Source organism: Leguminivora glycinivorella, chromosome 6 (assembly GCF_023078275.1).
Source record: "Leguminivora glycinivorella isolate SPB_JAAS2020 chromosome 6, LegGlyc_1.1, whole genome shotgun sequence".
NCBI classification, from domain to species: domain Eukaryota; kingdom Metazoa; phylum Arthropoda; class Insecta; order Lepidoptera; family Tortricidae; genus Leguminivora; species Leguminivora glycinivorella.
This window is the reverse complement of record NC_062976.1, coordinates 22012341-22024474: the sequence shown is the minus strand read 5'-3', so window position 1 is coordinate 22024474 and position 12134 is coordinate 22012341. Positions and strand designations below refer to the sequence as shown.

General features: G+C 41.8%; 1 protein-coding gene across 1 annotated transcript in view; it reads left to right on the top strand.

The window, feature by feature from the left end:
* LOC125226999 (tyrosine-protein phosphatase non-receptor type 23) overlaps positions 1-9819 on the top strand; it is a 29309-nt gene extending 19490 nt beyond the window's left edge. The window contains exons 17-21 of the mRNA XM_048131189.1: positions 1256-1384; positions 2761-2939; positions 3410-3594; positions 5700-5822; positions 7596-9819. Coding sequence (XP_047987146.1) covers positions 1256-1384; positions 2761-2939; positions 3410-3594; positions 5700-5822; positions 7596-7807 — 828 coding nt within the window. The 3' untranslated portion in view covers positions 7808-9819. The remainder of the gene's footprint in view (positions 1-1255; positions 1385-2760; positions 2940-3409; positions 3595-5699; positions 5823-7595) is intronic.
* The last annotated feature ends 2315 nt before the right edge of the window (positions 9820-12134 follow it).

Genomic DNA, 12134 nt, shown 5'->3' with positions numbered 1-12134 from the left:
TAACGCTCTTTAATACTCGATCCTCTTTGATACACAGTCACACACACACACACACACACAATCACGCCCGTATTCCCAAAAAGTCGTAGCCGTATAGCCTATTGTACATTGTGTTTCTTTATTCAATAAAGATTAACCCCCTTATTCATAAACGTTCAGTTAAGTTATCAAGCAGATAAAGTTCGTTTGTCCTTTTCCGACGTGTTGGTGTGATAGAAAGGGACAAACGAACTTTATCGACACGATAACTTTAGTGTACGTTTATGAATAAGGAGGTTAATCCATACTAATATTATAAATGAGAAAGTGTGTGTGTCTGTTTGTTTGTCCGTCTTTCACGGCAAAACGGGGAGACGAATTGTCGTGATTTTTATGGAGATAGTTGAAGGGATGGAGAGTGATATAGGCCATTTTTTGTCTCTTTCTAACCCCCCATTTCCTTAAAAGGGGGGGGGTGGACGTTTGTATGGAGCATTCCGCAATTTTCGAATTTAACGCGAGTGAAACCGCGGGCAAAAGCTAGTAAATAAATAAAGGGAAGGTAGAGCACATGGAACTACTCAAGTGTGCCGTTCTTGGCAAAAGGGGTTGAAAGAAAACGAAATTGTGACATTGACGACAGGTGTCCAGACTCTCGCCTATGACACAATTAAACCCATATCCCACAGTCGAATTTACGACTCCCACAGGAAGAAAGAATAGAATAGAAATGTTTATTTGCTAGAATACGTCACAATTTAGGTCTTATAAAATAGATACAGAATCAGTATTCAGTCGACATAAAGCCCACATGCAAATTAAGTGTTTGTATATTACATTCCGTAATGGTACATCAAGTACATGCATATCATTTTAATAGTACTAGATCCTAATATATAAAACAATTCCATAGTAATTATAAATAAAATAAAATCATAATTTACAAATGAATTATTAAAAGAAAAAAAAAAAACATTATTACATACTAGCTTTTGCCCGCGGCTTCGCTCGCGTTAGAAAGAGACAAAAAGTAGCCTATGTCACTCTCCATCCCTTCAATTATCTCCACTTAAAAAATCACAACAATTCGTCGTTCCGTTTTGCCGTGAAGGACGGACAAACAAACAGACACACACACTTTCCCATTTATAATATTAGTATGGATTACAATTTGAAATTTAAATAAACCTTAATACTATAAAAGCAAAAAGGGGGTGGTAAAATTCTCAACCCGTCACTACACGGGTGTACGCATTTACTTTTTTTTTGTTATCAGCAACTGTCTCCGTGGTGCATTCCCCTGGTGATATCCTCGATGCCTGAAGAGAGGAGCTACAGCGTTTTCTGGAAGGCGGTGGTCGAGAATAAAATCACATCAGTCGTTTGCTTGCTGAGCGAAATTGAGGTAAGAAAATTTATCATCTGGTCTTAAAGTAAATATTAATAAAAGTAAATAATTAGGCGGAAATTTAATTTAGGGGAATAATTAGTGCGCCTAATTATTCCCCTAAATTAAATTTGCTTTTCATCGAACTGACGAAATTTGACATCTTCGATTGCTATTTTTTAACCCCCGACGCAAAAACGACGGCGTGTTATGGGTTTGACGTGACTGTCTGTGTGTCTGTCTGTCTGTCTGTTTGTCTGTCTGTCGGTGTGTGTGTCTGTCTGTGGCATCGTAGCTCCCGAACGGATGAACCGATTTCGATTTACTTTTTTTGTTTGAAAGCTGAGTTAGTTGGGAGTGTTCTTAGCCATGTTTCATGAAAATCGGTCTACTATGTCGCGGTCGGGGGTTTTTTCAAAATTTTAATTTTGTGGTTAGGCTATTGTTGTCTGGGTCAAAACACAGCGAAGATGGGTATCTTCTTTTTTTTATATATATCAAATACGGGTGTATTTTATTATTACTTTCATTACATATCACGATCTAGACACTAATCGGTTTCACAGGTTCTAGACACACGTTTCTGAGCATTTCTTTTTTTTTGCCACTAAAAAAAAATTGATTGTTTTAGGGAATTTTAGGTCAATTGTACTCAGAATCACGAGTACTTTCAACCTCACTGGGAGACAAAAAGTGTCCCAGAATTTCCATACATTTTTGTTACTTTCCTCTTTTGTTACCCCATACAACACGTAAAATGGTAACAAAATAAGAAAAAATCGTATTGGACAATTTTTTTAACTACTAGGATTGAAAAAGCTTCATATTTTTTTTCAAAAATATCACACTTCATAAAAGTGGAAAAAAAAAAGAAATGCTCTTCTAGAACCATCAAAAATGATGTCCTTTTTTGTAACCATTTACCTCTTAATATCTTTTTCCCCTCACTAGCTCGGAAACACGTGTTTTGTCCTTTAATACCAGCGGGTAAAAACGCATTTTATCCACTAGTGTGTAAAGTAATTTGACCTTGAATAAAGTCAAATTAACTGCTTTAAAATTGATAAAAGTAGGTGAATCTAGTAATAAAGATGATTTACCACCTGTGGAACTACTGGAAGCAGTGATAAACGCATTTTTTGCGTTGTATAGTTTCCTCGCTATAGTGAGGGGAAAAGTTTTGTGTTACACTCGGGTGCAAATGTATTTTACTTCTCGTGTGTTAAAAAACTCGCAAGTTCAGGATTCTATTCTCGAACCACTCGTTTCGCTCGTGGTTCAACTATAGAATCCTTTCACTTGCTCGTTTTTCAATTCCACACTTGACGTTAAAATACAACTTTGCCCCCTTGTATAACAAATAACTATAAAAATATTTGATATATTTTTTCCAGATGCAAGGGAAATTCTACTGGCCAACAGCAAAGGGCCAATCTCTAGACCTGCCCGGTGTCAAAATAGTACTGGATGACGTCACATGCAATGTACATTGGACTGAACGGAATCTAACCGTGACGCACGGAAGCACTGTGCATAAAGTCAACCATTATCAGATCAGCGTGTTCCCAGCCAAGTAAGTGACGTTTTTTATAATTTAGGATGTGACTATGGGCGAGACGACTAAAAAAATTTGTTCGTCGGTTAGATTATCAAAGAATTTTAGACACGTATTTTTTCTTTTTTCTCGTAAACGAAAAGTTACGACGGTACGCGAAACTTCAACGCACTGTGTTGAAGTTTCGCGTGACGTGACGCCTAGGTACGATTTTTACTTTGAAGTGACGTCACAAGCCCCCCACTCCGGAACTTTGATGCTCTATATCTTTGTATTTTTTCATTAATTAGAAAAAGCGAAACATATGTGTTCAATATTTTTGGACGATCTAACTGATGGACTAAACAAATTGCCATTTTTTCATGTAGTCGTCATCCCTATTGTGCCGAATGATCAAGACCTTTGACAGTCATTTTAATCTTGAATAAATAGCAGACACCAAAACGAGATTACACTTACAAATACAATAAATACATTTTTATCCACAGAATCGTCTGCTCTCCTATCATCCTCCTCGTGGACGAGATCCTCTCGGAAACCTTCGAGAACCGTCTCAGCAACCAGCTCAGCGGCGCCTGGCTGCAGTGCGGGCCGGGCGGCGGGCGCAGCGCGCTGCTCGCGCTGACTGTAGCGCTCGCGTGCCAAGTGCGCGCGGGGCAGCCGCAGCTGTGCGGTGAGTTACTTCTGCCATCATCCTCCTCGTGGACGAGATCCTCTCGGAAACCTTCGAGAACCGTCTCAGCAACCAGCTCAGCGGCGCCTGGCTGCAGTGCGGGCCGGGCGGCGGGCGCAGCGCGCTGCTCGCGCTGACTGTAGCGCTCGCGTGCCAAGTGCGCGCGGGGCAGCCGCAGCTGTGCGGTGAGTTACTTCTGCCATCATCCTCCTCGTGGACGAGATCCTCTCGGAAACCTTCGAGAACCGTCTCAGCAACCAGCTCAGCGGCGCCTGGCTGCAGTGCGGGCCGGGCGGCGGGCGCAGCGCGCTGCTCGCGCTGACTGTAGCGCTCGCGTGCCAAGTGCGCGCGGGGCAGCCGCAGCTGTGCGGTGAGTTACTTCTGCCATCATCCTCCTCGTGGACGAGATCCTCTCGGAAACCTTCGAGAACCGTCTCAGCAACCAGCTCAGCGGCGCCTGGCTGCAGTGCGGGCCGGGCGGCGGGCGCAGCGCGCTGCTCGCGCTGACTGTAGCGCTCGCGTGCCAAGTGCGCGCGGGGCAGCCGCAGCTGTGCGGTGAGTTACTTCTGCCATCATCCTCCTCGTGGACGAGATCCTCTCGGAAACCTTCGAGAACCGTCTCAGCAACCAGCTCAGCGGCGCCTGGCTGCAGTGCGGGCCGGGCGGCGGGCGCAGCGCGCTGCTCGCGCTGACTGTAGCGCTCGCGTGCCAAGTGCGCGCGGGGCAGCCGCAGCTGTGCGGTGAGTTACTTCTGCCATCATCCTCCTCGTGGACGAGATCCTCTCGAAACCTTCGAGAACCGTCTCAGCAACCAGCTCAGCGGCGCCTGGCTGCAGTGCGGGCCGGGCGGCGGGCGCAGCGCGCTGCTCGCGCTGACTGTAGCGCTCGCGTGCCAAGTGCGCGCGGGGCAGCCGCAGCTGTGCGGTGAGTTACTTCTGCCATCATCCTCCTCGTGGACGAGATCCTCTCGGAAACCTTCGAGAACCGTCTCAGCAACCAGCTCAGCGGCGCCTGGCTGCAGTGCGGGCCGGGCGGCGGGCGCAGCGCGCTGCTCGCGCTGACTGTAGCGCTCGCGTGCCAAGTGCGCGCGGGGCAGCCGCAGCTGTGCGGTGAGTTACTTCTGCCATCATCCTCCTCGTGGACGAGATCCTCTCGGAAACCTTCGAGAACCGTCTCAGCAACCAGCTCAGCGGCGCCTGGCTGCAGTGCGGGCCGGGCGGCGGGCGCAGCGCGCTGCTCGCGCTGACTGTAGCGCTCGCGTGCCAAGTGCGCGCGGGCAGCCGCAGCTGTGCGGTGAGTTACTTCTGCCATCATCCTCCTCGTGGACGAGATCCTCTCGGAAACCTTCGAGAACCGTCTCAGCAACCAGCTCAGCGGCGCCTGGCTGCAGTGCGGGCCGGGCGGCGGGCGCAGCGCGCTGCTCGCGCTGACTGTAGCGCTCGCGTGCCAAGTGCGCGCGGGGCAGCCGCAGCTGTGCGGTGAGTTACTTCTGCCATCATCCTCCTCGTGGACGAGATCCTCTCGGAAACCTTCGAGAACCGTCTCAGAAATATTGACTTTGTACCAAGTCAGTTTCAAATTATAAATAACTCTAGTTAGTTGGCAATAGCAGTTTCTAATTAGTATTTGAAATGAAATGAAATGAAATATTTATTTTTTCCAAGTAGGCATATTACAATGCGCTTATGAACGTCAAATAAAGCTACGCCGGCTTTAACCCTACGCCTCAGCCTCGAGAAGATTTCAGTCCCCCCTTAGTTGGAGGGGGGTATCCACTATGGGACCGGCAAGAAACTCGGCGGGCCACTTCTTTTCAAAACATTACATCTTATAATTAACATGCATTAAAAAACAAGATACAATTTAATAAGCAAAAGTATTCATAAAAAAAAAATTAACAGACTAGGTACCTACTCTATGGAAATTCATTTCAATAAATTATACAAAGTACAAAGCTACTATGATTAATAAGAGATGTTAGAGATGTATAGAGTCTCTAAGTGTCAAAGTACATCTAGAAAAAAGAAAAATTATACATGATGAATAAAAAAAACGAACTGATACAAATAAAAGATAACTAAAATAACTTTATATTAAATCCCCAGATACGCTGGACGCGGCATGTGCGAACCTCTACAAGCACCGGACTGACGTGCTAGAAGACACCAAGTTCCTCGCTGATGCTTATAGGACGGCGCTGTTCTACGTGCAAGGAGTGCTTTGTTCTGGTAAGTTGATTCAGCCCTCTTCGGAACACCTAAATACAGTGTACTTACTGTAACATGTCAGACAAAAGTACGATAAGGCACTGACCCCACCAAAAACGAGTAATCGATGATCGGCGAAAGAAACGAACAAGAGATAGTTGCTCCCGTGTAAAGAAAAGAGACGCGATGGTAGCGCGAGCTAGTTACAGGTTGTCGCCGAGCGATAAACTGTAAATCCCTCGCTCTCTCCTTTGTTTACACGGCCAAAGAGGATCGAGTATTAGGCACTGGTCCCACCGCGAGCTAGTAAGCTATGAGCTATCGGCTATAAAAACGAACAAAAGATAATCACTCCCGTGTAAATAAAAGAGACACGGCGATGTTTACAGTTACTCGCCCAGCGGCACAGACCAACCCCTATAGACATCTATTACAAGACGACTCGCTGTGGCCAGCCTTCCTAGTATTTGCACTGATATAAGCGCGGGCGCTCGCCGTGCCCGATCAGTATCGACCAAGTAACAGACCCGAAAGCAGCGCGTGTTTTTCGCACAAAAAAATTGGAAAAGGGTATTTTGATGCCTTAAAGATGTCCACCTGTAGTGTGAAATGGTGTGGAAAGGTAACAAGAAGCTCAAATTTAAAAACAGACGGCATTACATTCCACAAATAAGTCATATTTATAATTTATTCAGAGCCGGCATAGGTCAACTTACATTGGCCACTTACGCGTCAGTAGAGGGACAGTCATACTTCTGTCCCTTTTCATCTGGCGCGACTGCCCGCCGTCCTTGAAACGGCCAATCACAGCGCGCTTAACACATTCCCCGCCCGCTCCTCGCACCCCAAACACTGGTGACTCGTATCGCGAACCAAATATGACAAGACTGCCACTCTATAGGAGGTTCTCTGTGCCCAGCGGTGAGCTATCAATATCGCCGTGTCTCTTATTCGCACGGGGGTGCTTATCTTTTGTTCGTTTTTATAGCCGATAGCTCATAGCTTACTAGCTCGCGGTGGGACCAGTGCCATATAGAGCGTTACCGTCGAAGTAAAATGTGTAATCACAACGCACAGACTGCCATCTCTTGACACAGGCTTAAAACTTTTGAACCTTAGTTTTGACAATTTGGCCCGTATTCTTAGCTTGATATGTCTTAAAATGTCAAATATTAATATTAGCGCCATCTAGCTGAGCGTACCCCAAAGGTGTAATGCCATCTAGGCCATCGTTCCTTTTCTTATATGGTACTCAGGTACGTTTTTTTCTTAGACTTTATCTGTCTATACGGAGTTATATATGTCTTTGACACGGCGGAAGCAACCACCTTTTGTTCGTTCCTATACGATAGCTCATTGCTTACTCGCTTTTGCCAGTAGAGATCAGGAGTTCATGATGTAGTCTCTGTCTCTAGCCTCTGTCATTGTTTAAATTTGAAAGTATATGGTATTGTGCTTCGCGGTTAACGAGTACCTTCCCTGTTGATTTTATTGGCCGCTGTACACATGGGGCCAACGGTTGGATCAACCCTTGTGGGAACCCCTTGGCCAAGCGTGTAGAGGGCTACTTGGCCGTATGTTGGCAGTTGGCGCTAGCGCCGGCCAACCGACTGGTGTCGGTTTTTGTCCACACATCAAAGGATCTTGGCGCCAATGGCCAACTGCGTTCACACGTTGGCACCAATGTGTAAACAGCGACTCTTATCTCGGCCAAGGGGTTCCACCAAGGGTTGGACCAACCGTTGGCCCCATGTGTACAGCGGCCATATGACATCTAACTTCTTCCTTCCTCAGGTACGACATCATTCAACGGCGAAGCCATCTCCGTCCCGACCGGCGCGTCCGTGCTCCCGCCACCCCCCACCACCCCCGCCCCTTCCTCCCAGAGAACCAAGTTCTCGCGAGAATCCTTCGAGGAGATGAAACAGTCGCCCGGCCTCAAGAGCGGAGATATGAAGGACCCGCTCAATTTCCTCGACCCACTCTGGAGTTTGAAGAAGAAATAAATGTATTTTAGATTTCGATGTCTTGTAGTAAGGTTCATTTTAGTTGAGAACGCGGACAATTTACGACTATTGTATTGGTATTGTTTTGGACTATTGTCAAGATATTAATTCGACCTGGACATCCGTATTACCTACATCCAAACCGGCTACCTCTGAAGAACTATGTTCTCCCGAGAATGGGCATATGAAGGACCCCCTGATGGAGGCTATGGACCTTGAAGATGAAATAATCGATTTTAGACTTTATTTCTTCTTCAAGCTCCATAGCCATCGAGAAAGTTGAGGGGGTAATCATTGGAGTTAAGTTCTTTTTAGGAACCGGATATCGATATGAACGATTACCGGAAAGTCTTCATAGGCTAATGTCAATACATTACAGCCTGGTAAAAAAGGAGTAGAGTATAATAGATCGCCGTAACAATGTAAACTGTTTTGCATGTGACAACTGTTGAGTCACTTTTGTATGTGAACAGTAAGTATTGCTATGATAATACTACATTACGATACTACTTCCTTTTTTACGCACTTGTATCGTAATGTACCGTTTTGCCAAGCTTTAGTTGTAGCTATTTTAAAATCGAGAAAATCCTCAACGAAAGACATGACACTCGATAGAATCCTACTTTTGTACCTATAATTTAAATTATATGAAATATTTAAATATTGTACGTTTTATCGTAAGTCATATAAATTTATAGAAGAGTAGTTAAAATAATTCCATCAATTTTCGACCCGTAAATTAAGGAATAAGACTGTTCGAATTTGGACTGTATTGCGGTATGGAGAGGTTGGTTTTTAAATGTGATAAATTATTCGATTAATGATAATTATGATAGGTATATTTTCACATTTTCTTTTAAATTATTTAATCGTATTTTAGTTTCCTTAATAGATTATTGTAGTATATCCTTACTGATCTTTAGCACTTGCTATCTTTTAGTAAATATACTTCCTTTCACTAATATTTTTCGTTGTAGGTGAATAGGTTATAAAGAGGCGAATTGAACTAAAGATAACTAATGCGAAAAATAGTTTATAACATCAAATTTTGAATCTTATCCTATAATACTAAAGTTGTTTTTTTCTAAGCGCAACCAATACTATAAATATTTAGTACTTTTGGTTTGCACTTCTTGGAGAAAGATCTGTTGACGAAATTGCGTGAGGAAAATAATATAATCCGGGATAAATATGTAAATGCACATCGAAATTTTACAATACATTTTATCTATCCCTGTCAAAATCAATACCCTGGCAAGTAGACGTTCAGTAATGTATGTGAAAGCAATATAAAAAGATTATTAAATGTAATTAAATCGATACACGTGAAATCATCAATATTAAAATCATTAGTGTCGTTTCTAGACCAATATCAAATAAGAAACTAAAGTATTTATTTTATAATTTTAGTATTCATCTATCAGTAAGTTATTGTTGTTTAAATTTAGTATGTAACGTCATTTTAGGTTAAAATTACTATTCATAAATCATAAAATATTTAAATGCAAATTTAAACAGGTTATGGATATTAAAAATAGTAATAAATGTTTAATAGTATCTTTTTAATGTTTGGTCACACTTGTCACACGTACCGTGATGTAATTGTGAGATGTGCGTATAATATAGGTTTAAAAATCGTTAGCGTAAATCAAAAGATTTGAAATTTATATGTAAACTACAACATTTTATAACCATACAACTATGAAATGCATTTAAAAACCACTTATAAGTTTTTGTTTTTAATATTTCAGTCGAGTAATTCTAAAAAGCCTTATTAAAAGGTTTACAATTTATAGATAAATCACTTTAGTTTAGCGACATTTATTATATTTAAAGATTGTATGGTCATTGATCAACGTAGATAGTATCTCAGAATAATAAAAAAGTTGAATGTACAACGCTGGTTAATTAATGGACTTATCGAAATTTTTACCAAAATATTCCAGTTTACAATGTACCTATTGTTTGTATGTAATGTTTTATAGTTCATCAAATAAATGTATGACTGAATATTGTTCTTGCATTCAATCCTGATTCATGACGCAGGTACCCCTTTTTCATAAACGTTCACTGAAATTGAAAAGCCGATAACAATCGTTTGTTCCTTTCCATTAGGTACTTATACCGATCAATACGTCGAAAAAGCACAAACGATGACGCCGCATACAATACGTCGTCCGCGACGGGTCAGAAACTCAGAACAACCAAGGCTTTAACGCGGGAACTATAAATAGCATACTTTACTATGACTTAGTACCGCACTCCAATCAAATTACACATGTGAGTTCACGAACCTTGTAAATGGGCCCTTAATTACGGATGCCGTAAAGACCCAAGTTTTTGCTCCATTTTTGGTAAATTTCCATCCGCTTTCCATAAGTTACATTTCACTGTTCTTTGAATTAATTAAAAATATTTTTTGGGATAACGACTCCAGTCTCGGTAGTGCATTTCCTATTTACTTTTACCGAAGCGAACTCTAAAATGGCGGTGTTTCATATAGTACAAAATTCTGAATAGCGCCATCAAGATTTTTCTTGGGATAATGTCGCCTACCGAGTTGTGCAATAGATGTTGCTGTTCTATGTATGCTAATTTCTGAATCGCGCTATTAACATTTTTCGCAGGACCATGACCCCAGTTAATCTTTATTTAACAAATTGAACGCTAGATGTCGCTGTTCCATGTGTTGAAAATCCTGAATCGCGCTATTAAGGTTTTTCTTGGGATAATGACCCCAGTTTCATTTTCTTTACCGAGTAGTACAATAGATGTCGCTGTTCCATGTGTTGAAAATCCTGAATCGCGCTATTAAGATTTTTCTTGGGATAATGACCCCAGTTTTACTTTCTTTACCGAGCTGTGCAATAGATGTCGCTGTTCGGTGTATTCAAATTTCTGAATCGCGCTATTAAGATTTTTCTCGGGATAATGAGTTAATGACCCCAGTTCCAGGGTACGTAGCCGAATGGCACAAACGCTCACGAAACGAAACGCTCGAAGATATCTATCTCTATCAAAGAGAATATAATCACTACGTTCTAAGAGACGGAACTTCATAGTAAGTATCTGTCGAACGATTTGTATTGCACTCGAGTTCCACTTGTAGCAAAATAGGAAAATAAAATGTTGCTATATTATCATATCATTTTTTTAAATAACATTTATGGCCTGGATGCAAGTCCTTTAAGCATTATCATATCAAGAAGGTTTTATGAAGTAGTGATGTGAAAAATCGATAAAAGTGATTTTCTGAACCGATTACAACCGAAAAGGCAAGCGATAAATAGGGCCCCATAAATGAGGTTGTTAAATACTGCCCTAAACCTAGTGTTATTGTCTTAAAATGATTGAATGAATGAAAGCCCCGTAAAGCTTTATATAACTTTTATTAATTTTCATATATTCTTTACATTTTAGGATAAATAAATAATAAGTATAAGCTAATTAGCTATTAAGTACTTCTGATACAAGATATTGTAAAGTATCAACTCTTGCTATACCCTTTTCAGGGTCCATATAATATGTGCCTATTGTAAAATTATATGGTATGCAAATAAAGAACTATTGAACTATTAAACAAATTGTCTAATATTTATCATTACAATCAAAATTATGTGATTTTCGATTAAGAGGTACCTACCTAAAATGATCGTCAGAATGGCGGGTGTACATCAAGCAATCTTGGTGCGATATACTTCAGGAGTTAGTGCTAGCAATGTGCCAAATGTGCGCCAAAATTCAATCAATGTGCTCTTTAAACTCCAGAGATATTTAAGAAATTAATAATACCCGCCATTCTGACGTCAGGTCCCTTCCAGTTCTCGCTAATGGCTACCTACTCAAGGGTGAAAGTACTGCCTAGGGTTAGTGCTAGCAATACGCGTTTTACACAAAAAAGTGATCTATTTTATTTCAGCAGGCGTTTATAGATATATTTATTCAATTCCATATTACTCTCGAACGACTCTCTGAATTAGTTTGTGCTTCATACATGTGGAAGCACATTGCGAGCACTAACCATAGGCAGCACTTTCACCCTTGAGTAGGCAGTCATTAGCTAGAACTGAAATTGCACCCGCCGACCTTACGTCAGAATGGCGGGTATCATTAATTTCTTATAAGTATCTCTGGAGTTTAAAGAGCACATTTCCCGCATTTTGGCGCACATTTGGCACATTGCTAGCACTAACTCCTGAAGTACCTATACCGCACCAGGATTTCTTGATGTACATACACTAGGTTGGAGCGAAAAACACTTTTCTGGAATTAGCAAATCTAATAGTTATCAATCAATGCCCCTTAGTCTATGAAGCCTTTGTGCAAA